This window comes from Staurois parvus, unplaced genomic scaffold (assembly GCF_062004578.1).
Source record: "Staurois parvus isolate SC_StPar_1 unplaced genomic scaffold, SC_StPar_1.0 ptg000444l, whole genome shotgun sequence".
In the NCBI taxonomy this organism is placed as follows: Eukaryota; Metazoa; Chordata; class Amphibia; order Anura; family Ranidae; genus Staurois; species Staurois parvus.
Window position 1 is genome coordinate 464,034 of NW_028318240.1, and position 27,536 is coordinate 491,569.

The 27,536-nt window shown below is 50.3% G+C and overlaps 1 protein-coding gene across 1 annotated transcript in view; it reads right to left on the reverse strand.

Annotated features, from left to right (window-relative positions):
* The window catches only part of LOC149453933 (venom factor-like), a 374,515-nt gene that overhangs the window by 79,331 nt on the left and 267,648 nt on the right, over positions 1–27,536 (reverse strand). Inside the window, exon 26 of the mRNA XM_089687988.1 lies at positions 704–863. Within this exon, the coding sequence (XP_089544114.1) occupies positions 704–863 (160 nt within the window). The remainder of the gene's footprint in view (positions 1–703; positions 864–27,536) is intronic.

The following is a 27,536-nucleotide window of genomic DNA, read 5'->3' on the forward strand; positions in this document are numbered from 1 at the left end:
CTTATAGCAATAACTGTGGTCAGACAGAATCAGCAGATTGATGGCCAGGTCAATCGTAAGGGATGTGCTGTAAGTAGGGTGGGGAGGTGGTTAAGTGACTGGGGAAGGATACTCTGTGACAGGGGGATCGGGAGGTCAGGAAATAATGGGGCAGGTGGAGTGAGGCTGATAAAGTGACAACTTATGGCCAGCAACAGAGTCATACCAGAGGGAGACTCTCCATCTCTGGAATCACTCTCTCGCTAGCCCTGAATGCTGCCCTTGTTAGCAAGGGCAGTAAAAGAGAGCCATCTCAGTACCCCAACTAGCAAAGGAACAATTCCATAGAGACTAATAATCAGTCTTTTAGTGACCCATATGCATCGGGATCACCCATGTGACATAAGCTTTAGTCAGTCTTACTCTTATTTGGCATCTACCCCATCCAAAATGGTAGTATGGTAGTATGATTAAGGCCATGTAGTCTGAAATGCATAAGCGTGAGTTACTCTGATGTTATACCCTGTATATCAATAAAGCCATATATTCATTTTAAAGATCCTGTCGGGTTTTGGCTTTTGTTATGATGTTAGACTGTTCTTGGACTTGCAGGAGCTACAGCCAGAGCACCGACCTGTCATCCCAGCTTGATTAAGAGCTTAGGGTAGAGCGAGATGAGTCTAATTTTGTTTCAGATTTTATCGCTACCATGTGAAAACCTTACCTGTACATACTGATAACATATAGGAAAATTTTCCTGGAACATCCCATTTTGTTTTTGCATGAACAGGACCAACCATTGGACAGATTTACACAAAACATCATCAGTAATGTGTATCATTCCTTTGGCCACGGAGAAGATTTTGACAATGTATGCTGTAAGCCTGCAACACAGAAAACGATAGAAATTCCAATTTTGCAGACTGAGAGCATTGTACAAATAAATAAGGTTCAATTCCAACCAGGGGCGGACTGACAACTCATGGGGCCCCCAGGCAATAGGAGATCATGGGGCCCCTATGTCCTTGCCCACATCCAAAGCACACCCAAAAAAGCCTATAAAAAAAAAAAAGGTACCAGGGGCATTTCATGGGGCCCCCTACTGACCCCGGGCCCTCGGGCAGTGCCCGAGTGCTCGAATGGTCATTCTGCCCCTGATTCCAACCCAAGCTTTTTTCAGTTTTGGTTTAGCGTTTGTACGGATTGGAATCCTAACCATAATTTTGTCCTGGGCCTCAGAAGCCTGCAACATTGGATGTCTTCATTTTGCTACATCCACGTTCCTCATGGATTATAATTTGTAAAATGGGTGTTCTTCAAAATGCAGAGATTTTATATCAGTGCAGCAAACCTGTCCTATGTCTCTTGATCTCAACTAAGTTTCCCTGCTTAGTAGGGACAGGGAGGAGATGTATCAGGGCCCATTCACACCTATTTGCTGCAGTAACCCATTAGAGAACTCTATCATTACCACAACACACAGCAACACACCATGCATGCATTAGTGTGTTGCTGTTCTTTTCATTTTGTCACACTATTGCACTAAAGAAGCACCCCTACTGCTCTGTCCCTTTTTAATGTAATCTTTCTGTGTATTTAACCACTTCCAGTACAGACACTTTCACCCCCTTCCTGTCCAGGCCAATTTTCAGCTTTCAGCGCTATCACACTTTGAATGACAATTGCGTGGTCATGCAACACTGTACCCATATGAATTTTTTAGCATTTTTTTTTAGACAGATAAAGCTTTATTTTGGTCGTATTTATTCACCACTGGGATTTTAAATTTTTTTGCTATATAAATGAAAGAGTCCAAAAATTTTGAAAAAAAGTGTTTTTCTTATAAAATTTTGCAAATAAATAATATTTTATCATAAATCTTAGCCAAAATGTACTCAGTTATCGTTTTAGTAAAAAAAATAACCCAAATTAGTTTATAACAAAAAATTATAATTTCAAAAAAATTTTTTTTACATTTTTATTTTTTTTTCATAATATTATTTATTATTATTATACAGGATTTATATATTATTATTATTATACAGGATTTATATATTATTATTATCATACAGGATTTATATAGCGCCAACAGTTTGCTCAGCGCTTTACAATATAATGGGAGACAATACAGCAACAATACAGTTCAATACAAGAGGGTTAGGAAGGCCCTGATCCTGGGAGCTTACAATCTAAGAATTTATTTATGTTTGTTTTTTTGTTTTTTTACATACTGTCACCCTAACAGTACAGTGTCACTGTGGTCATAAAGCCATAAAGGCTGTAAAAGCAATCTCTTTCTCTCTGGCTGCATTCTTGCAGCCATTGAGAAATACTGTGTGAGCTGAGATTGGTCACAGCTCGTCACATGGTACAAGGCTGTTGTGAATAGCCTTGTACCATGTGACCTCTGTGATCATTCACAGATGTCACACCTAGTAAGCAATGATGTCAGAAGTGACATCTTGCTTACTACTCTGCATGTGATCAATGATTGGCCAATCAGTGATCACATGATCGGGACCTCGCACAGAGGTCCCGTACCACGATCGGTGCTCCACAGTGTCCGGAGGACATAGCAGGCATAGGATTGCGGTGCTGCGCACTCCCAGGGATCAGGTCAGTATTAGTTATTCACAGAAACAGAAGTTAGGAAAGTCATTGTCTTCTTATACTTCAAAGACTGGAAACACATCCTCTGCACTGCACTTAGCTGAAGTTGAATTGTGTTGGAATTGAAATTCTGTGTCTTATTGAAGAGTTACGCTGCCTTTGGATGGTCCCAAGTCAGCAGGTGACCTTACTGCCCAGACAGTCATGGTCAAAGGAGGCATATTAATGCATAATGCCACATTTACAATATGGTAAAGGACTACTCACGATGCAGCACACTGCAACACATGGTAACAGACTACCCTGTGTTTGTTGGGGATACAACAGCATGTACTATATAGTATTGTGTGTTAATATCACTTGACCAGTAGATGGCACTGTACACTAAGGTTACCAGTTGTGCATATCTGAAAACTTGTTGGTTTTCTCTTCTCTCTCTCTCTTCACAAACCAAGATGTCTGCTGTTACAGTCTGCTGAAATGCTTTGTATGTTTGCAACTTAAGCCACACAAGTAAACCAAGTTCTGCCTCATCACAAGCTACCAGTGTCTTCTCTAACACATAACCAACAGATTATGGGCCCAGCTCCAGACACTGGAAAAATGAGAACTACAAGCAAGTAAGTGCTGCATTTACAATCCTACCAAATCCTGTGTGAGGAAGCAAGAGCTGTATCCAAGTCACTGAAAGATGTCAAGTGCTTCAGATATGAAGTTTACAATAGCAAAGCTCAACAATACCAACTACCAGCTATGGAAGTTTAAGCTTGAAATGCTGTTATCCAAAGATGACTTGTGGCAGGTACTAGATACACACAGACCCAATGACAACCCGGAAGAATGGGACAGAAAAAACTGGCAAGCAAAAGCAGTCATAAGCCTGTTAGTGGAGAAAGATCAACTCATTCATATAAGGAAAGAAAACACAGCTAAAGGTATGTGGACTGCATTACAAAAACTGCATGAACGTGCAAACCTAAACAGTAAACTATATCTGCTGTGCAAACTGTATAAGATGAGGCTGGAAAAAGGGCAGGAAATGGGTGAACATGTAAATGCTATGCTAGAAATTGTGGACCAGCTGGATGTAATAGGTGAAGAAATGAAAGACAGACAATCATGTAGTAGCACTACTGCTATGCAGCCTTCCAGAATCATACAGTGCCCTTATTAATGCTCTAAAAACTAGACCGGAAACTGAACTGACGCTAGAATATGTTAAGGGAAAATTAATTGATGAATACAGCAGAAGAAAGGACAATTTGCATAGTGAAGAGAACGAGAGACCAGAAGCAGCTCTGAAGGTGCATGAAGGCATAAGACAAAGCAAAGAAACCAGGGTATGTTTTCGCTGCAAAAAGGCCGGTCACCTGAAAAAGAACTGTTCAATCTGGAAAGCTGAGCAGCGAAAGCGGGAGCTACCCACAAGAGAAAGAGCTAAAGTGGTCATGAAAGAAAATGAAAGTGCATCATGGAGTGGTACTTTTAAAGTGACTCAGAATAGTACCTCACATGGATGGTACATTGATTCAGGGGCAACAAGTCACATGACAAGCGACGAGACATTCTTCACAGAAATTGATTTTAGTGTAAAAGATAAAGTCTTCCTAGCAAATGGGAAAAGTATTACAGCGGAAGGTAAAGGTCAGGGATTTCTGAACTGCAAAATGCCATCAGGGGGCAAGCAGAGCATCCTTGTAAAGAATGTTCTATATGTTCCAAGCCTAGAAGGAAGCCTCCTATCAGTTAAAACCCTTGCAAGCAATGGATTCACTGTCCAGTTCAGAGGTAATGAATGCACAATTCAAAATGGAAAGCAAATTCTAGCAAGAGGAAGATTAAATGAACATCTGTACAAACTTGTCACTGAAAGTGAGAAGGCTAATGCGGCAACTCATAACCCACATGACAAGTGCATCTACCTGTGGCATAGAAGATTGGGGCGTCGAAACCCAGAAGCTATAAAAGGACTTTGCAAAGAGAGGTCTATCAGAAGACATGAAAATATTGCCTTGCCACACACTCAGCAAGTGCACGTGTTGCATCAAAGCAAAGGCCACCCGAACCCCTCTTCCACAGACCAGTCAGAGTAAAACCATTAAACCCATGGAACTGATACACAGTGATGTGTGTGGACCAATGAAAACCATCACACCTGGCGGGAACAGATATTTACTGACTTTCATCAACGATTATTCCAGGTACACAATAACGTATCTAATGAAGCACAAAAGTGAGACATTAGAAAAACTTCAAGAGTTTGTAGCTATGACAAGCAACAAGTTTCAAAGGAAATCCGGAATAATACGCACTGACAATGGAGGGGAATATATGAATAAAGAAATGGAATCATACCTAAAGAAACAATGTATTATACACCAAACAACTGTACCATACACTCCTGAGCAAAACGGCGTAGCAGAAAGAAAGAATTGCACTCTTGTAGAAATGACAAGATGTATGATTTCGGACGCTGCCTTACCTAACAAATACTGGGGAGAAGCAATAATGACTGCAACATACCTACAAAACAGGCTCCCATCAAAAGCTATTGAGAGTACACCATATGAAATGTGGAATGGATCAAAACCTAACGTAGGACACATCAGAGTGTTTGGCTGTAAAGCATATGTCCACATTCCAAGTCAGAAACGCTCCAAGTTGGAGAACAAAGCCATAGAAGGCATTCTGGTGGGCTACAGTGAGCAGAGTAAGGGATATAGAATCCTTTGTCCAAAGACCAACAAGGTCACAGTAAGCCGCAGTGTTTATTTATTTTTTTTTAAAAGAAACTTTATTGGGTTTTATTGTACACACAAAATAACCAACGATGAGGTTTGTCAGTATTCATAGCGTGGCAACATGCCATATCAGATGAATAAATTCCAGGATAACAATTTTACTCATAAACATATTACAGAAGCCCCGAAAGAATCCGAGAGGGAGTAGAGAAGTTTAGAAAGAAGAGCATCTATGGGAGAATATAGAACATGTAATATATCAGGGTACGAGGGCTTGAAGTTAAAATATGCAGGATTTCGAAAAATTACACATATATATATAATCATACGTAAAGCAAAAAGAATAAGCGACGTGAGCAATGTTAACCATTTGTCATATCGACCAATAGGGAGGTCATCGTGCATGAGAGTAAGAAGTGAAGGGAAAATGAAAATAAAGGATAGAGATATAACAGTAGGGACATAAGACCAAGGAGTTGGAAAAGCCAGCATATAAAGAATATGCCAAAAGGGAAGGAAAAAGGGAGAACTGGAGTACAAGAAGTTACGTACCAAAAGTCTGAGGCCAGAGGACCATGAAAACATGCCAGGATATAGAGATTAAGATAAAAAAAAAATTAATAGACTGATAGAGTAATAATATAGTAAAGTATAGTGAGATAGTAAAGTATAGTGAGAAGCAGCGCATCAGTATGTATATAGATGTGCTAGTAGGGGACCACTTCATATAGGTCAGCAAGGAAAATAAGAGAGAGAGTAATAAGCCAGAGTGGCAAAGTGGAAGGAGAGCATAGCGAGAGCAAAGGAGATTTCTGAGAGGAACACAGCATTAATAATGTAGCAATCAGTTGACCCCTTGAGCAATAGTAACACCATGCATCAGGAATACCCTGGAACCTAGCTTAAATCTAGTTTAGAAAACCATGAGAGGGGTGCTGGGGCTCCAAACTAGGGAGAACTTTTGAAACATATTGACCCCACTTGCGGTTGAACTTTTCCACTCCTGTTGTAGAAGGAGCTATATGCAGACCAAGCCGATCCAATCGAAGTAGAAAGTTGACATCCGAGATGGTAGGCGGACAGTTGGAGACCCATTTTTTCAAAATAGACCTTCTCGCCGCCATCAAGCAAATGGATAGCCATGGTTTGGTTGCTCTGAACAAAGCAAGATGACGGTGTGGGGCAGCAGACACTGATATTTCCAAATTGCCAAAGAGAAGAAGCAGCGGGTCCCTAGGTAACTGGAGAGTAGTGATGAAAAGCACAAAGTTCAAAAATTGGTTCCAGAAGACACAGACCAGTGGACAATTCCAAAATCTGTGGTGAAGTGACGGTTTATATGAACCACAGAGCGGACATGTAGAGATCAATGAGTCTGCTTGAGAGTACAGGCAAGGCATATAGGCATGGTGCAAAATTTTGAATTGCTGCTCCCTCCAAAATTCGTTCGTATTGAACGCACAGGTAGTATTAAAACCTGTGAGCATTTGCTCCGCGGTGAAGGCATTGTCAAAGTCTCGTATCCACGTTTTGACGGAAGTATAAGATTCCAGCGGTTTTGCATAGTGCATAGATAGTTGACCACATATATTGGATATGTTGTATTTTTGATTCCTTACAAGGACTTCTATCATAGTAGAGCAAAAGCGAGTGGACTTGTTTTGCACTATGGATTTCACATAATTCCTAACTTGCAAAATATACAAAAAATGATGGGAAGGTAAGTCAAACGAGCTAAGAATTTGTTGGAACGGAAGGGGGGATCCTGATGCTGAGTCATACAACTGACTTACAAGTCTAAGACCCTGGTCATACCACTTTTCATAAGCTGCATGATGTTGAGAGACAGAAAAGGAAGGGTTGTGATGGATAGGGAGATAGCGAGACAGCCAGGGAGAAACTCCTAGTCTACGTCTGACCTCCCTCCATGTGAAGAGGGTATCCCGTATGAGTGGATTGTGTTTAAGATGTGGAGGAAGTGAGGCAGAATTAGAATGTAAAAGGGCCGACAGATCATATGGGCTCACCATGGCAGATTCGAGTCTGTAATTAGAAAACACGGACGAACGGGAGACCCAATCTACACATACCCGTAAAATACAAGATAGATTGTAGAGCCTAATGTTGGGAAGGCCCAGACCACCCTCACATCTAGGAAGAAACAACTTATATATAGCTATTCGCGGACGGCGCCCCCTCCATAAGAAACTAGAAATCGCTTTATTCAGCCTGACTATATCCGTATGTTTGAGCAGGAGAGGGATAGTTTGAAGAGGATACAGAAGCTTCGGAAAACTCGTCATCTTGAAGAGGTGGGCTCTACCCATAAGTGATAATGGCAGTTCTTTCCACATTTCCAATTCCCCTAAAATTTTTTGAATTACTGGTGAATAGTTAAGAGAATAAAGGGACGAGGCTAATTTCCCAATTTTAATACCTAGATAAGTGATATGGTTCGTATTAATTTTAAAGAGTGAGTTGCCAGCCCACTCAGGGAGTCGAGCGTGATATAAGGGCAGAACCTCACTTTTCCCAAAATTAATACGGAGACCCGAGCAGCACCGAAAATCTGCGAAGACGGACTGAACGTATGGCAAATCTAGAGTCGGGTTGGAGGTGAATATTAGTATGTCGTCCGCAAATAAAGCTAGACGAAGATCCTGTTGAACAATTTGAATGCCATGAAGTTGTGATTGAAACAACAAGAAGCGGGTTAAGGGTTCCAAAGCTAAGTTGAAAAGCAGGGGGGACAATGGACAGCCCTGTCTTGTACCCTTATGTAATGGAATGGGATTGTGTCAGGGCTCCCGGGTGTGACCAGAGGTATGTGACTGACGCAGGGAAACGCAGGCTTCAGATAAGTTATAAACAATATAATTTATTCAAGACTAACAATACAAACATAAACGCAGTGCAATACTAAAACATAACACAGTGCAAACAAACCAAACCACCCACAGATAATACATACAATGCAAGCGTCGTCAGGCAGGCCGGGTCAATAACAAAACGGGCAGGTAGGTACAGGGGGGTCAGGCAGAGAGTAGTCAGGTCACAAGCAGGGTACAGCAACTAACAGGCAGGTAGGTACAGGGGGAGCAAGCGGAGAATGGTCGGGGTCACAGGCCAGGTTCAGCAGGTAGCGGCAGCGTGGTACAGAGGGTCAGGCAGAGGGGAATGGTCAGACAAGCCAGGGATCAGAGCAGGGTCAGCAGAGAATCAGACAGGAACAGAGAGCAGGAACAGGATACAGGGCCCAGGAAAAACACAACACCAAGGCAGAGTCTGCAAGTCTGAATGTCCCTTAAATACACCAGTATAATTGGTTCCAGGTGTTTGACTGGCTGCAAGGTAGAGTCTCTGATTGCTGGGAGCACCCGCTGGCCAGCCCTGGTACTGCAGCTCATAAGGCAGCTGAGTCCCACTATTGCTGGCCAGTCCATTCCTGACAGTACCCCCCCCTCAAGGAGCAGCCTCAGGATGCTCCAAACAGTCCTAGCTGTGCAAAATGTTCCACCGCCCGGGTCTGGTAACTGGCGGGATATCAAAGACTGGCACACCGGGCAGAGGCACACCGGGCAGAGGCACACCGGGCAGAGGCACATCGGGCTGGACTCCGGGCAGAGGCACATCGGGCTGGACTCCGGGCAGAGGCACATCGGGCAGGACTCCGGGCAGAGGCACATCGGGCTGGACTCCGGGCAGAGGCACATCGGGCAGAGGCACATCGGGCTGGACTCCGGGCAGAGGCACATCGGGCAGGACTCCGGGCAGAGGCACATCGGGCAGGACTCCGGGCAGAAGCACATCGGGCTGGACTCCGGGCAGAGGCACATCGGGCTGGACTCCGGGCAGAGGCACATCGGTCTGGACTCCGGGCAGAGGCACATTGGGCAGAGGCACATCGGGCAGGACTCCGGGCAGAGGCACATCGGGCAGGACTCTGGGCAGAGGCACATCGGGCAGGACTCCGGGCAGAGGCACATCGGGCCGGACTCCGGGCAGAGGCACATCGGGCCGGACTCCGGGCAGAGGCACATCGGATTACCAGACGAAGCAGCAGGCAGCGGGCCCCCGGGCGGAGCAGCAGGCTCCGGGCCCCTGGGCGGGGCAACAGGCACTGGGCCCCTGGGCGGGGCGACCGGCATCGGGCCCCCAGGCGGGGCGACCGGCATCAGGCCCCCAGGTGGAGCGCCGGACCCCCAGGCGGGGCGACCGGCATCGGGTCCCCAGGCGGGGCGACCGGCATCGGGCCCCCAGGCGGAGCAGCGGGCGCCGGGCCCCCAGGAGGGGCGACAGGCATCGGGCCCCCAGGCGGGGCGACAGGCATCAGGCCCCCAGGCGGGGCGACAGGCATCGGGCCCCCAGGCGGGGCGACAGGCATCGGGCCCCCAGGCGGAGCGACAGGTCTCGGGCCCTCAGGCGGAGCGGCGGGCGCCAGACCCCAAGGCGGAGCGACAGGTCTCGGGCCCTCAGGCGGAGCGGCGGGCGCCGGACCCCCAGGTGGAGCGACAGGTCTCGGGCTCTCAGGCGGAGCGGCGGGCGCCGGACCCCCAGGTGGAGCGACAGGTCTCGGGCCCTCAGGCGGAGCGGCGGGTGCCGGACCCCCAGGCGGAGCGACAGGTCTCGGGCCCTCAGGCGGAGCGGCGGGCGCCGAGTCACCAGGCACGACAGTGGGCTCCGAGTCAACTGGCATGACCGCTGGCACTGGGTCAGACATTGGATCGTCTGGCTGGACAGCGGGCATCGGGTCACCAGGCATCAGGTCATTTGGCTTGACAGCGGGCACCGCGTCATCTGGCAAGGTAGTGGGCTCCGAGTCAACTGGTATGACCGCGGGCACTGGGTCAGACATTGGATCGTCTGACTGGACAGCGGGCATCGGGTCACCAGGCATCAAGTCATTTGGCTCGACAGCGAGCACCGCGTCATCTGGCAAGGCAGTGGGCTCCGAGTCAACAGGCACAACAGTGGGCACCGGGTCATCAGGTACCGGATTGTCTGGCTCGACAGCGGGCATCGGGTCACCAGGTATGACAGCGGGCACTGGGTCACCAGGTATGACAGCGGGCACTGGGTCACCAGGCATCAGGTCATTTGGCTTGCCAGCGGGCACCGCGTCATCTGGCAAGGCAGTGGGCACCGGGTCACCAGGCATTGGATCGTCTGGCTCGACAGCGGGCATCGGGTCACCAGGTATGACAGCGGACACTGGGTCACCAGGCATCAGGTCATTTGGCTCGCCAGCGGGCACCACGTCATCTGGCCAGGCAGTGGGCACCGAGTCAACTGGCGGAACTGCGGGCACCGAGTCGTCTGGCAAGACTGCGGGCACCGAGTCGTCTGGCAAGACTGCGGGCACCGAGTCGTCTGGCAAGACTGCGGGCACCGAGTCGTCTGGCGGAACAGCGGGCATCGAGTCAACTGGCGGAACTGCGGGCATCGAGTCAACTGGCGGAACTGCGGGTACCGAGTCGTCTGGCAAGACTGCGGGCACCGAGTCGTCTGGCAAGACTGCGGGCACCGAGTCAACTGGCGGAACAGCGGGCATCGAGTCAACTGGCGGAACTGCGGGCACCGAGTCGTCTGGCAAGACTGCGGGCACCGAGTCGTCTGGCAAGACTGCGGGCACCGAGTCGTCTGGCAAGACTGCGGGCACCGAGTCGTCTGGCAAGACTGCGGGCACCGAGTCGTCTGGCAAGACTGCGGGCACCGAGTCAACTGGCGGAACTGCGGGCACCGAGTCGTCTGGCAAGACTGCGGGCACCGAGTCGTCTGGCAAGACTGCGGGCACCGAGTCGTCTGGCAAGACTGCGGGCACAGAGTCAATTGGCACGACAGCGGGCACCGGATCAGGTACTGGATCATCTGGATCAACAGCGGGCATCGAGTCAACTGGTCTAATAGGATCATCAGGCTGGATCAGTTCATTATGCTGGGTAGAAGCATCCGGCTGAGTAGAGGCATCAGGCTGAGTAGAGGCTTCAGGCTGAGTAGAGGCTTCAGGCTGAGTAGAGGCATCAGGCTGAGTAGAGGCATCAGGCTGAGTAGAGGCATCAGGCTGAGTAGAGGCTTCAGGCTGAGTAGAGGCTTCAGGCTGAGTAGAGGCATCAGGCTGAGTAGAGGCTTCAGGCTGAGTAGAGGCTTCAGGCTGAGGAGAGGCTTCAGGCTGAGTAGAGGCTTCAGGCTGAGTAGAGGCCTCAGGCCGAAGAGAGGCATCAGGCTGAACCACGGAAGGCAGGTTCTCAGACGGTAGGCTCACCGGTTTGGATACTGGCAGGATGGTATTGGTTGGAAAGAATTTTCGCTCTTTTCTGGTTTTAACTACTGGAGCACTGCAAGTAAACGCAGGTCTGCAAATGAATGGAGCAGCTGGAGACAGAGAAGAGCTGGAGGATGGAACAGGGGAAGGAACAGTCGCTACAGAGGGCTTCTTTACAGGGTTAAAGGCAGGATAGGTGCAACGAGTGGAAACTGGGTACTGACATGCGGTAGATAGCCAAGTATACTGGGCTGTAACTGGAGGAGCTGTTGGGAATACAGGAGTAGAGCTTTGAGGAAATAGATTAGAAGCAGGACTGGGTCTTTGTAAGCTGACTGAGGCTGGGTGTAACAAATCTGTCCATGTTTGCAGTATGGGTTGAACAAAGCTGAGCTTACACAAAGCCTGTCTGACCAAAGACTGCACTGCGTTTATACAATCTCTTAGTATCTGTGGTGAACATGTGGAATAACGCTCCAGAAAGTAACCCACATCATCCTCTAATAACCACACCAGGGACTCTACCTGGTCTGCACTAAATGGCGGCAAAAATTCATCCCTGCATTCGGGGGTACCAGATGAAACCAACTCAGTACAAACCTCAATCAATGGCTGCACCTCAGAGAACTCTGTGCCCTGATCTACTAGAACATGAGCGAGCCGTATACATTCTAGCAGTTCATCCCGGGTATACTCCTTCAGAGTCTGATAAGCATACTCCCTGTCATCAAACACTAGCAGATATAAATACGCAACCTCATCAAGATCCATCTTTCCCAGCAACAAGCCAAGATGGCTTCCCTGTGCAACCACTTCTGGTCAGGATTGGCCTTGGTGTAATGTCAGGGCTCCCGGGTGTGACCAGAGTCCCACTATTGCTGGCCAGTCCATTCCTGACAGATTGGATATTTTCCCCGCCGCCACTACCTGAGCTGTCGGGGCGAAATACATAGCCTGAATTAAACGCGTGAATGGTCTGGAAAAGCCAAATTTAGTGAGGACCGAATAAAGCCATTGAAAACTTACATTATCAAAAGCTTTTTCAGCGTCGAGGGAAACAATCGCTAGATCCTGTAACGGGTTATTTTTAGCCTGATGTAGAACTGTGAGCACTTTGCGGATATTTGAGGTGGCCGAGCGCCCCTTTATAAAGCCCGCTTGAGAAGGATGAATAAGGGTGGGCAAAATGATGGCCAAACGGTTAGCTACAATTTTAGAAAGAATCTTTGCATCTAGATTAAGGAGGGAAATCGGACGGTAAGAACCAGGGTCTGAGGGGTCCTTGCCTTTTTTGGCGATTAATTTAATGTGGGCCTGCGAAGCTGATGGCAGATATACCCCGCTCTCCTGAATAGACTGATATACCAGCTGTAGAGTAGGAGAGAGGGTTTTATCCATAAGTTTATAAAATTCAGAAGTGTACCCGTCCGGGCCTGGAGCTTTACCATTGGCTAAGGAACTAATAGCTAGACAAATATCCGCTTGTGATATCGGGGCATTTAGAGATTGCAGTGCTATTGGATCTATTTGTGGTAGATGTACGCTGTCAAGAAAGGAATGTGCCCGTGCCTGGTCTATAGGGTCCGACCCATATACATTTGCGTAAAAACTTTCCAGAATAGATATAATCTCTTCCGAAGATTGTTTAAGTATCCCCTGAGAATCCTTTAGAGAGGTGAATTGCGTGGGGGTAAAAGGCTTCCTACACAGGCGCGCCAAAAGTTTGCCTGGTTTGTTACCAAACCTGTGATACTGTAAGTCAAGGTATGAGTGATGAAGTGTTTCCTGTGCTGCCGCCCATGTGTCGAACTGGTTTTTAGCGTCCGCCCAAGCTGTCCTATTGTCCTGCGTATTTGAGTCCATCATCCTGCGCTGAGTCAGTCTAAGAAGGTTACTAGCCTCCGTGAAATGGTGCAGAATTATTTTTTTATATGCGGACGTAAAAGCAATAATTTTACCACGTAATACCGCCTTCCCCGTATCCCAAAATAAATTTGGATTAGAGACGTGGGCCGCATTAGTAGATTGGAAATCTGCCCAGGTGTCTTGTAGCTGCCGGGAAAGCTCCTGATTATTTGCCAAAAACGAGGGGAAGCGCCATATCCTAGGGTGCGGTGTAGGATCTAAGAAATTTATAATGATAGAAATTGGAGAGTGATCCGATATGGCTATGTCATGTATGGTAGATGATACAACATGTTGCAACGTTGTGGAATTGCAAAAAATATAATCGATTCGTGATAAAGAGTGGTGAACGGGAGAATAGAAAGTGTAATCTCTACCGTCTGGGTGTGTCAAGCGCCATATATCAGTAAATTGCATAGCTTCAACGAAACTACCAAGTAGTGTGGGCGTTGAACGGGGAGGCTGAGTAGAGCGAGAGTCTCGGTCAACACTCTGCGATTTATCCTCCTGCTCCTGCATAACAGAATTAAAATCACCTCCCATGACAAGCGGCTTGTGGATATAGGGTGCCAGCCGTGAAGACAAGCCCTGAAAAACCTGCCTCGTCGGGGAGTTGGGTGCATATACAGTGGGGCAAAAAAGTATTTAGTCAGCCACCAACTGTGCAAGTTCTCCCACTTAAAAAGATGAGAAAGGCCTGTAATTGGCATCATAGGTAGACCTCAACTATGAGAGACAAAATGAGAAAAAAAATCCAGACAATCACATTGGCTGATTTGGAAAGAATTTATTTGCAAATTATGGTGGAAAATAAGTATTTGGTCACCTACAAACAAGCAAGATTTCTGGCTCTCACAGACCTGTACCTTCTTCTTTAAGAGGCTCCTCTGTCCTGCACTCATTACCTGTATCAATGGCACCTGTTTGAACTTGTTATCAGTATAAAAGACACCTGTCCACAACCTCAAACAGTCACACTCCAAACTCCACTATGGTGAAGACCAAAGAGCTGTCGAAGGCTGGGAAGACTGAATCTGCAATAGGCAAGCAGCTTGGTGTGAACAAATCAACTGTGGGAGCAATAATTAGAAAATGGAAGACATACAAGACCACTGATAATCTCCCTCGATCTGGGGCTCCAAGCAAGATCTCACCCCGTGGGGTCAAAATGATCACAAGAGCGGTGAGCAAAATTCCCAGGACCACACAGGGGGACCTAATGAATGACCTGCAGAGAGCTGGGACCAACGTAACAAAGGCTACCATCAGTAACACACTACGCCGCCAGGGACTCAGATCCTGCAGTGCCAGACGTGTCCCCCTGCTTAAGCCAGTACATGTCCGGGCCCGTCTGAAGCTTACTAGAGAGCATTTGGATGATCCAGAAGAGGATTGGGAGAATGTCATATGGTCAGATGAAACCAAAATAGAACTGTTTGGTAGAAACACAACTCGTCGTGTTTGGAGGAGAGAGAATGCTGGGTTGCATCTAGAGATGAGCGAATCGAAGTAGGCGAAGTGGAATTCGTTTCGAATATTAGGAAAATTTCGATTCGCGTCAAATCCGAAAATAAGCAGACTTCGGATGCGCGAATCAAAATTTTTCCTAAAATGGAGGCGATGTGCGGCGACGGAGCGGGGATGTCTGGGAAGGCGCGCAGACAAGGCGCGCTGACCCATAATGCATTCATTCATGACATGTGATCGCATTAGCCAATCAGCAGCCAGCCAGCCAGCCAGCACAGTGTAATGGTCGAGCTATAAATGGCGGCCATTTTAGAATTCTCCATTTGCCTCCAGTCATTCAACAGAGGCAGACCTGGCTGTATTCAGGGAGAGAGTTAGGGACAGAGAAACGTTACTTAGGGACACAGAAACGTTAGTTAGGGCCACAGAATCGTTACTTAGGGCCACAGAAACGTTACTTAGGGCCACAGAAACGTTACTAAGGGCCACAGAATCGTTAGTTAGGGCCACAGAAACGTTACTTAGGGACACAGAATTGTTACTCAGGGACAGACAGAATTGTTACTGAGGGATACAGAATTGTTACTGAGGGCCACAGAATCGTTACTTAGGGCCACAGAAACGTTACTTAGGGCCACAGAATTGTTACTTAGGGACAGACACAGAATTGTTACTGAGGGACACAGATTTGTTACTGAGGGCCACAGAATTGTTACTTAGGGACAGACACAGAATTGTTACTGAGGGCCACAGAATCGTTACTTAGGGCCACAGAAACGTTACTTAGGGCCACAGAAACGTTACTTAGGGCCACAGAATTGTAACTTAGGGACAAACACAGAATTGTTACTGAGGGACACAGATTTGTTACTGAGGGCCACAGAAACGTTACTTAGGGCCACAGAATTGTTACTTAGGGACAGACACAGAATTGTTATTGAGGGACACAGAATTGTTACTGAGGGCCACAGAAACGAAACTTAGGGCCACAGAATTGTTACTTAGGGACAGACACAGAATTGTTATTGAGGGACACAGAATTGTTACTGAGGGACACAGATTTGTTACTGAGGGCAACAGAAACGTTACTTAGGGCCACAGAATTGTTACTTAGGGACAGACACAGAATTGTTACTGAGGGACACAGATTTGTTACTGAGGGCCACAGAAACGTTACTTAGGGCCACAGAATTGTTACTTAGGGACAGACACAGAATTGTTATTGAGGGACACAGAATTGTTACTGAGGGCCACAGAACCGTTACTTAGGGCCACAGAAACGTTACTTAGGGCCACAGAATTGTTACTTAGGGACAGACACAGAATTGTTACTGAGGGACACAGATTTGTTACTTAGGGCCACAGAAACGTTACTTAGGGCCACAGAAACGTTACTTAGGGCCACAGAAACGTTACTTAGGGCCACAGAAACGTTACTGAGGGACACAGAATTGTTACTGAGGGCCACAGAACCGTTACTTAGGGCCACAGAAACGTTACTTAGGGTCACAGAAACGTTACTTAGGGCCACAGAATTGTTACTCAGGGACAGACACAGAATTGTAACTGAGGGATACAGAATTGTTACTGAGGGACACAGAAACGTTACTTAGGGCCACAGAAACGTTACTTAGGGCCACAGAATTGTTACTCAGGGACAGACACAGAATTGTTACTGAGGGATACAGAATTGTTACTGAGGGACACAGAACAGTTACTTAGGGCCACAGAAACGTTACTTAGGGCCACAGAAACGTTACTTAGGGCCACAGAATTGTTACTTAGGGCCACAGAATTGTTACTCAGGGACAGACACAGAATTGTTATTGAGGGATACAGAATTGTTACTGAGGGACACAGAATTGTTACTGAGGGCCACAGAAACGTTACTTAGGGACACAGAATTGTTACTCAGGGACAGACACAGAATTGTTACTGAGGGATACAGAATTGTTACTGAGGGACACAGAACCGTTACTTAGGGCCACAGAAACGTTACTTAGGGCCACAGAAACATTACTTAGGGCCACAGAAACGTTACTTAGGGCTACAGAAACGTTACTTAGGGCCACAGAAACAATACTTAGGGCCACAGAAACGTTACTTAGGGCCACAGAATCGTTACTTAGGGCCACAGAATCGTTACTTAGGGCCACAGCATTGTTACTGAGGGACACAGAATTGTTACTCAGGGACAGACACAGCATTGTTACTGAGGGACACAGAATTGTTACTGAGGGCCACAGAACTGTTACTGAGGGCCACAGAACTGTTACTTAGGGCCACAGAAACGTTACTTAGGGCCACAGAAACGTTACTTAGGGCCACAGAAACGTTACTTAGGGCCACAGAATCGTTACTTAGGGCCACAGAAACGTTACTTAGGGCCACAGAATAGTTACTTAGGGCCACAGAAACATTACTTAGGGCCACAGAAACATTACTTAGGGACACAGAAACGTTACTTAGGGACACAGAATTGTTACTCAGGGACAGACACAGAATTGTTACTGAGGGACACAGATTTGTTACTTAGGGCCACAGAAACGTTACTGAGGGACACAGAATTGTTACTGAGGGACACAGAATTGTTACTGAGGGCCACAGAAACGTTACTTAGGGCTACAGAAATGTTACTTAGGGCTACAGAAACGTTACTTAGGGCCACAGAATCGTTACTTAGGGCCACAGAAACGTTACTTAGGGCCACAGAATTGTTACTTAGGGACACAGAATTGTTACTCAGGGACAGACACAGAATTGTTACTGAGGGACGCAGATTTGTTACTGAGGGCCACAGAAATGTTACTTAGGGCCACAGAAACGTTACTTAGGGACACAGAATTGTTACTCAGGGACAGACACAGAATTGTTACTCAGGGACAGACACAGAATTGTTACTCAGGGACATAGAATTGTTACTGAGGGACACAGAATTGTTACTGAGGGACACAGAATTGTTACTGAGGGACACAGAATTGTTACTCAGGGACACAGAATTGTTACTGAGGGACACAGAATTGTTACTCAGGGACACAGAATCGTTACTGAGGGACACAGAATTGTTACTGAGGGCCACAGAACTGTTACTTAGGGCCACAGAAACGTTACTCAGGGACACAGAAACGTTACTCAGGGACAGACACAGAATTGTTACTCAGGGACACAGAATCGTTTAATTAAAGAGTATGTCAGACAACATGCAGAGGAGTGGCAGAGGAGGCAATGTTTTAGGAGCGAGCAGACGTGGCAGCAGAGGAAGGGGTCGAGGCAGCACTATTCGCAGCCAGAGGCCAGTGCTCCCGGTGTCATCCAGCAGTCGTGTCTCCACCGACAACCCTGCCGTCATCGATTGGTTGGCTCGGTCGTCTTCCTCTTCCCAGGTCACCTCTGACACCTACAGCCAACGGTCGGTGGGTACGTCAGACACAACCGTTAGTTGGCATGGCCCGGGAGCAAGCCCACTGAAATCACGTGTCCTCTACCTGCCCCTGTCCTTTGGTGTTCCCTCACCAAGCGAAGTATCGCATGCTGTGGGCTCAGCCCCACTGTACAGTGAGGAAGAGCTAACAGAGGGCGGTCAGGAACGGGGGGAGACATCCGCCTTTTCAGCAGCCAGGCGAAGAAGTAGTGGCGAGGAGAGTGGCTCGGTAGCCGGTCTAGAGACAGGTCTGTCTCCTGACCCAGACGCAGCCGAGGGGGCTAGTAGTGAGGCGGAGACCCTACTTGATGATGAGGAGGTTGATCGCACTTGGCAGCCTCGTCGTCATCAGGCAATTTCTTCCGCATCATCAGGAGAAGAGGGTGGCAGCTTGGCAGCGAGCGAAACAGTCGGTGGGTTGCCCAGGAGACAGCAGCAGGGTCGCAGCAGTGTCAGTGGAGCCAAACGGCCACGGAGTAGAGCACCAGCTCCACTGCAGCCTACCACCACGGCCAGTAGTGGTGCCGGTGTGCACGGAGGAAGCAGCAGTCAGCCAGTGAGGAGTAGCGGGGGCAAAGTTTCCTACTCGGCGGTGTGGCAATTTTTTGTCAAGCCGCCCGAGGAAGTAAACGTAGCCGTATGTCGACTATGTGGCCAGAAAGTCAAGCGTGGCCAGGGGGCCCATGTTGGGACTACAGCGTTGCGGCAGCATATGCAGCGTCGCCATTTGGTGGCCTGGGAAAACTGTGATAAAGATACGGCGGTTCTGCCCGCCCCAGCCCCCGCTCCATCACCCGCTCCGTTACTTGCTCCGTCACCCGACGTCAATCGCCCTCTATCAGCCAGTCAAGGCTCCAACACCTCTGCTGAGGGGAGTTGTCGCTCGTTGGCATCTTCCGCTCATTCAGATGCTCCTTCTCCTGCTACTCCTCTTCACGGATTCCGTCAGCAGTCTTTCTTGGAATCCGTTTCCAAGAGACAACAGTTTGCGAGCACGCACCCGACGGTGCAAAAGCTGAACGTCCTCCTGTCCAAGTTGCTGGTGCTGCAGTCCCTCCCTTTCCAAGTGGTGGACTCAGCACCTTTCCGAGAAATGATAGCTTGTGCCGCGCCGCGGTGGAGAGTGCCAAGCCGGCATTTCTTTGCCAAAAAGGCAGTGCCAGCCCTGCATTCACATGTAGAAGAGATGGTGGGCCAGTCTTTGAGCATGTCAGTCTCTGCCAAAGTGCACGGCAGCGCCGACGTGTGGAGCTGTAACTACGGTCAGGGACAGTACATGTCATTTACGGCCCACTGGGTGAACGTGGTGCCGGCACAGCCGCACCAGCAACTTGGACAGGTCACGCCGCTTTTGCCTCCACGTTTGCACGTCCTTGGTCCACAAAAGATGTCCGCCTCTACCACCTCTTCTTCCTTCGTGTCCTCAGCCGCCACCCCCGTGCCAAGTCCCATTACCCGACCGGCATATCACATGTGCAGGGCGCAATGGTGTCACGCTGTGCTGCACCTGGTATGCCTTGGCGAACGTAGTCACACAGGGGAGGAACTTCTGAGTGTAATGAACAGAGAAATCGACAGATGGCTGTCTCCGCGCAAACTGAAAATCGGAACCATGTTGACCGACAACGGAAAGAACATGGTGTCTGCTCTGCGTCAAGGAAGGTTGTGCCATGCGCCATGCATGGCTCACGTGTTCAATCTGGTTGTCAAGCGGTTCCTAAAATCCACCATCCCACTGCAAGACATCCTTAAAATGTCACGTAAACTTTGCATGCATTTCAGCCATTCCTACACCACAAAGCACACCCTCCTTGAGCTGCAGCGGCAGAACGGAATTCCACAGCATCGCCTGATCTGCGACGTTGCAACAAGGTGGAATTCAACCCTACACATGTTAGACCGCCTTTACGAACAGCGAAAGGCCATCACCGATTTCCTGATGTTACAAGCGGATAAAGGTACTCCCCTGTGTAACTTCGATGTCAGCCATTGGCAGCTCATGCGTGACACCTGCCGCTTGCTCAGGCCCTTTGAGGAGGCCACGCTATTCGTGAGTCGGCAGGACTATGGGATGAATGACGTCATTCCTCTGTTGCACGTCCTGGAAAAAATGCTTTTAACAATGGCTGGTCAGGGTGCGGTAGACGTGGCGCACAGATCTCAACGCCACATGACCCCTGTGGGGGCAGGACAGGAAGAAGAGGAGGAGGTAGAGGAGGACATTTGTGCTCAGGAATTATTGAGTGAAATGGGTGGTTTTTCCACTCAGCGGACAGGAGTGGAGGAGCAGGAGCATCTGGTAGAGGAGGAGGAGACAGAGGACCCAGATGCACCGTGGCAGTATGCTGTGGAGATGGAGGCAGGGAGTCCCTCGCATTCCTTGGCACAAATGGCCCATAGCATGCTCGGTTGCTTGCGTAGCGACAGCCGAATAATAACCATCAGACAGAGAGATGACTTTTGGCTGTCCACCTTGTTGGACCCTCGCTACCGTTCAAAAATGGTGGCCTTTTTCACACCTGCTGAGAGGGAGGCCAAAATAACGTACTATAAAAACCACCTATGTAGTCAGTTGGTCTCTGCCTTTGTGCGCCAACGTCCATCCTCAGACACTGTGGGCCCTGTGCGCTCGCGTTCCGCTGCCATGGCAGCAGGGGAGGGGTGGGGTGGTAGGAGCAGTGGCAGCTCCACCAGCAGCGGCTGCCTCAGTCTGCAGTCGATGATGAGTAGCTTTCTTCACCAGCGCAGTGAGGAAACTACTAACCAGCCGCAGCAGCAGCAGCATCAGGTGGACCTGGAGCAGGACCTCAAACAACAGGCTTGGGCCTACTTGGACAGCACCCTGCCAACCGAGGTAGACAATCCCCTTGACTACTGGGCAACGAAACTTGACCTTTGGCCCCAACTAGCTGAATTTGCCCTTGAAAGGCTGTCATGCCCGGCCAGTAGCGTGGCATCGGAGCGCGTGTTTAGTGCGGCAGGAGGTATTGTAACTCCGCGGAGGACACGACTGTCCACCCAAAGTGTGGAGAGACTCACGTTTGTGAAAATGAATCAGGCGTGGATTAGTCTGGATTTCAAACCACCAGTTCCTGACACAACTGACTAAATCCGCCATGAATCATGCCCCTGCCATGTGCCACTTTCAGGTCTCCTCACACTGCTGGTGTGTTCAATTTTTTGACATAGGGTGCTGGCAGATTACGGGCCTCCCATAACTGCTGCCAGGCCCCTAATCTGCCATGGGCCCCTATACCGCCTCCTCATGCTGCTGCCAGGTCCACAGTCTCTCATGCCATGTGCCACTTTCAGGTCTCCTCACACTGCTGGTGTGTTCAATTTTTTGACATAGGGTGCTGGCAGATTACGGGCCTCCCATAGCTGCTGCCAGGCCCCTAATCTGCCATGGGCCCCTATACCGCCTCCTCATGCTGCTGCCAGGTCCACAGTCTCTCATGCCATGTGCCACTTTCAGGTCTCCTCACACTGCTGGTGTGTTCAATTTTTTGACATAGGGTGCTGGCAGATTACGGGCCTCCCATAGCTGCTGCCAGGCCCCTAATCTGCCATGGGCCCCTGTACCGCCTCCTCATGCTGCTGCCAGGTCCAGAGTCTCTCATGGGTCCCTGTACGGCCTCCCATTGCTGCTGTCTCCATCGCCACACTCTGCCATGTGCCACTTTCAGGTCTCCTCACATACTGCTGGTGTGTTCAATTTTTTGACATAGGGTGCTGGCAGATTACGGGCCTCCCATAGCTGCTGCCAGGCCCCTAATCTGCCATGGGCCCCTATACCGCCTCCTCATGCTGCTGCCAGGTCCACAGTCTCTCATGCCATGTGCCACTTTCAGGTCTCCTCACACTGCTGGTGTGTTCAATTTTTTGACATAGGGTGCTGGCAGATTACGGGCCTCCCATAGCTGCTGCCAGGCCCCTAATCTGCCATGGGCCCCTATACCGCCTCCTCATGCTGCTGCCAGGTCCACAGTCTCTCATGCCATGTGCCACTTTCAGGTCTCCTCACACTGCTGGTGTGTTCAATTTTTTGACATAGGGTGCTTGCAGATTACGGGCCTCCCATAGCTGCTGCCAGGCCCCTAATCTGCCATGGGCCCCTATACCGCCTCCCCATGCTGCTGCCAGGTCCACAGTCTCTCATGCCATGTGCCACTTTCAGGTCTCCTCACACTGCTGGTGTGTTCAATTTTTTGACATAGGGTGCTGGCAGATTACGGGCCTCCCATAGCTGCTGCCAGGCCCCTAATCTGCCATGGGCCCCTGTACTGCCTCCTCATGCTGCTGCCAGGTCCAGAGTCTCTCATGGGTCCCTGTACGGCCTCCCATTGCTGCTGTCTCCATCGCCACACTCTGCCATGTGCCACTTTCAGGTCTCCTCACACACTGCTGGTGTGTTCAATTTTTTGACATAGGGTGCTGGCAGATTATGGGCCTCCCATAGCTGCTGCCAGGCCCCTAATCGGCCATGGGCCCCTATACCGCCTCCTCATGCTGCTGCCAGGTCCAGAGTCTCTCATGCCATGTGCCACTTTCAGGTCTCCTCACACTGCTGGTGTGTTCAATTTTTTGACATAGGGTGCTGGCAGATTACGGGCCTCTCATAGCTGCTGCCAGGCCCCTAATCTGCCATGGGCCCCTGTACCGCCTCCTCATGCTGCTGCCAGGTCCAGAGTCTCTCATGGGTCCCTGTACGGCCTCCCATTGCTGCTGTCTCCATCGCCACACTCTGCCATGTGCCACTTTCAGGTCTCCTCACACACTGCTGGTGTGTTCAATTTTTTGACATAGGGTGCTGGCAGATTACGGGCCTCCCATAGCTGCTGCCAGGCCCCTAATCTGCCATGGGCCCCTATACCGCCTCCTCATGCTGCTGCCAGGTCCACAGTCTCTCATGCCATGTGCCACTTTCAGGTCTCCTCACACTGCTGGTGTGTTCAATTTTTTGACATAGGGTGCTGGCAGATTACGGGCCTCCCATAGCTGCTGCCAGGCCCCTAATCTGCCATGGGCCCCTATACCGCCTCCTCATGCTGCTGCCAGGTCCACAGTCTCTCATGCCATGTGCCACTTTCAGGTCTCCTCACACTGCTGGTGTGTTCAATTTTTTGACATAGGGTGCTTGCAGATTACGGGCCTCCCATAGCTGCTGCCAGGCCCCTAATCTGCCATGGGCCCCTATACCGCCTCCCCATGCTGCTGCCAGGTCCACAGTCTCTCATGCCATGTGCCACTTTCAGGTCTCCTCACACTGCTGGTGTGTTCAATTTTTTGACATAGGGTGCTGGCAGATTACGGGCCTCCCATAGCTGCTGCCAGGCCCCTAATCTGCCATGGGCCCCTGTACCGCCTCCTCATGCTGCTGCCAGGTCCAGAGTCTCTCATGGGTCCCTGTACGGCCTCCCATTGCTGCTGTCTCCATCGCCACACTCTGCCATGTGCCACTTTCAGGTCTCCTCACACACTGCTGGTGTGTTCAATTTTTTGACATAGGGTGCTGGCAGATTATGGGCCTCCCATAGCTGCTGCCAGGCCCCTAATCGGCCATGGGCCCCTATACCGCCTCCTCATGCTGCTGCCAGGTCCAGAGTCTCTCATGCCATGTGCCACTTTCAGGTCTCCTCACACTGCTGGTGTGTTCAATTTTTTGACATAGGGTGCTGGCAGATTACGGGCCTCTCATAGCTGCTGCCAGGCCCCTAATCTGCCATGGGCCCCTGTACCGCCTCCTCATGCTGCTGCCAGGTCCAGAGTCTCTCATGGGTCCCTGTACGGCCTCCCATTGCTGCTGTCTCCATCGCCACACTCTGCCATGTGCCACTTTCAGGTCTCCTCACACACTGCTGGTGTGTTCAATTTTTTGACATAGGGTGCTGGCAGATTACGGGCCTCCCATAGCTGCTGCCAGGCCCCTAATCTGCCATGGGCCCCTATACCGCCTCCTCATGCTGCTGCCAGGTCCACAGTCTCTCATGCCATGTGCCACTTTCAGGTCTCCTCACACTGCTGGTGTGTTCAATTTTTTGACATAGGGTGCTGGCAGATTATGGGCCTCCCATAGCTGCTGCCAGGCCCCTAATCTGCCATGGGCCCCTATACCGCCTCCTCATGCTGCTGCCAGGTCCACAGTCTCTCATGCCATGTGCCACTTTCAGGTCTCCTCACACTGCTGGTGTGTTCAATTTTTTGACATAGGGTGCTGGCAGATTACGGGCCTCCTATAGCTGCTGCCAGGCCCCTAATCTGCCATGGGCCCCTGTACCGCCTCCTCATGCTGCTGCCAGGTCCAGAGTCTCTCATGGGTCCCTGTACGGCCTCCCATTGCTGCTGTCTCCATCGCCACACTCTGCCATGTGCCACTTTCAGGTCTCCTCACACACTGCTGGTGTGTTAAATTTTTTGACATAGGGTGCTGGCAGATTACGGGCCTCCCATAGCTGCTGCCAGGCCCCTAATCTGCCATGGGCCCCTGTACCGCCTCCTCATGCTGCTGCCAGGTCCAGAGTCTCTCATGGGTCCCTGTACGGCCTCCCATTGCTGCTGTCTCCATCGCCACACTCTGCCATGTGCCACTTTCAGGTCTCCTCACATACTGCTGGTGTGTTCAATTTTTTGACATAGGGTGCTGGCAGATTACGGGCCTCCCATAGCTGCTGCCAGGCCCCTAATCTGCCATGGGCCCCTATACCGCCTCCTCATGCTGCTGCCAGGTCCACAGTCTCTCATGCCATGTGCCACTTTCAGGTCTCCTCACACTGCTGGTGTGTTCAATTTTTTGACATAGGGTGCTGGCAGATTACGGGCCTCCCATAGCTGCTGCCAGGCCCCTAATCTGCCATGGGCCCCTATACCGCCTCCTCATGCTGCTGCCAGGTCCACAGTCTCTCATGCCATGTGCCACTTTCAGGTCTCCTCACACTGCTGGTGTGTTCAATTTTTTGACATAGGGTGCTTGCAGATTACGGGCCTCCCATAGCTGCTGCCAGGCCCCTAATCTGCCATGGGCCCCTATACCGCCTCCCCATGCTGCTGCCAGGTCCACAGTCTCTCATGCCATGTGCCACTTTCAGGTCTCCTCACACTGCTGGTGTGTTCAATTTTTTGACATAGGGTGCTGGCAGATTACGGGCCTCCCATAGCTGCTGCCAGGCCCCTAATCTGCCATGGGCCCCTGTACCGCCTCCTCATGCTGCTGCCAGGTCCAGAGTCTCTCATGGGTCCCTGTACGGCCTCCCATTGCTGCTGTCTCCATCGCCACACTCTGCCATGTGCCACTTTCAGGTCTCCTCACACACTGCTGGTGTGTTCAATTTTTTGACATAGGGTGCTGGCAGATTATGGGCCTCCCATAGCTGCTGCCAGGCCCCTAATCGGCCATGGGCCCCTATACCGCCTCCTCATGCTGCTGCCAGGTCCAGAGTCTCTCATGCCATGTGCCACTTTCAGGTCTCCTCACACTGCTGGTGTGTTCAATTTTTTGACATAGGGTGCTGGCAGATTACGGGCCTCTCATAGCTGCTGCCAGGCCCCTAATCTGCCATGGGCCCCTGTACCGCCTCCTCATGCTGCTGCCAGGTCCAGAGTCTCTCATGGGTCCCTGTACGGCCTCCCATTGCTGCTGTCTCCATCGCCACACTCTGCCATGTGCCACTTTCAGGTCTCCTCACACACTGCTGGTGTGTTCAATTTTTTGACATAGGGTGCTGGCAGATTACGGGCCTCCCATAGCTGCTGCCAGGCCCCTAATCTGCCATGGGCCCCTATACCGCCTCCTCATGCTGCTGCCAGGTCCACAGTCTCTCATGCCATGTGCCACTTTCAGGTCTCCTCACACTGCTGGTGTGTTCAATTTTTTGACATAGGGTGCTGGCAGATTACGGGCCTCCCATAGCTGCTGCCAGGCCCCTAATCTGCCATGGGCCCCTATACCGCCTCCTCATGCTGCTGCCAGGTCCACAGTCTCTCATGCCATGTGCCACTTTCAGGTCTCCTCACACTGCTGGTGTGTTCAATTTTTTGACATAGGGTGCTGGCAGATTACGGGCCTCCCATAGCTGCTGCCAGGCCCCTAATCTGCCATGGGCCCCTATACCGCCTCCTCATGCTGCTGCCAGGTCCACAGTCTCTCATGCCATGTGCCACTTTCAGGTCTCCTCACACTGCTGGTGTGTTCAATTTTTTGACATAGGGTGCTTGCAGATTACGGGCCTCCCATAGCTGCTGCCAGGCCCCTAATCTGCCATGGGCCCCTATACCGCCTCCCCATGCTGCTGCCAGGTCCACAGTCTCTCATGCCATGTGCCACTTTCAGGTCTCCTCACACTGCTGGTGTGTTCAATTTTTTGACATAGGGTGCTGGCAGATTACGGGCCTCCCATAGCTGCTGCCAGGCCCCTAATCTGCCATGGGCCCCTGTACCGCCTCCTCATGCTGCTGCCAGGTCCAGAGTCTCTCATGGGTCCCTGTACGGCCTCCCATTGCTGCTGTCTCCATCGCCACACTCTGCCATGTGCCACTTTCAGGTCTCCTCACACACTGCTGGTGTGTTCAATTTTTTGACATAGGGTGCTGGCAGATTATGGGCCTCCCATAGCTGCTGCCAGGCCCCTAATCGGCCATGGGCCCCTATACCGCCTCCTCATGCTGCTGCCAGGTCCAGAGTCTCTCATGCCATGTGCCACTTTCAGGTCTCCTCACACTGCTGGTGTGTTCAATTTTTTGACATAGGGTGCTGGCAGATTACGGGCCTCTCATAGCTGCTGCCAGGCCCCTAATCTGCCATGGGCCCCTGTACCGCCTCCTCATGCTGCTGCCAGGTCCAGAGTCTCTCATGGGTCCCTGTACGGCCTCCCATTGCTGCTGTCTCCATCGCCACACTCTGCCATGTGCCACTTTCAGGTCTCCTCACACACTGCTGGTGTGTTCAATTTTTTGACATAGGGTGCTGGCAGATTACGGGCCTCCCATAGCTGCTGCCAGGCCCCTAATCTGCCATGGGCCCCTATACCGCCTCCTCATGCTGCTGCCAGGTCCACAGTCTCTCATGCCATGTGCCACTTTCAGGTCTCCTCACACTGCTGGTGTGTTCAATTTTTTGACATAGGGTGCTGGCAGATTATGGGCCTCCCATAGCTGC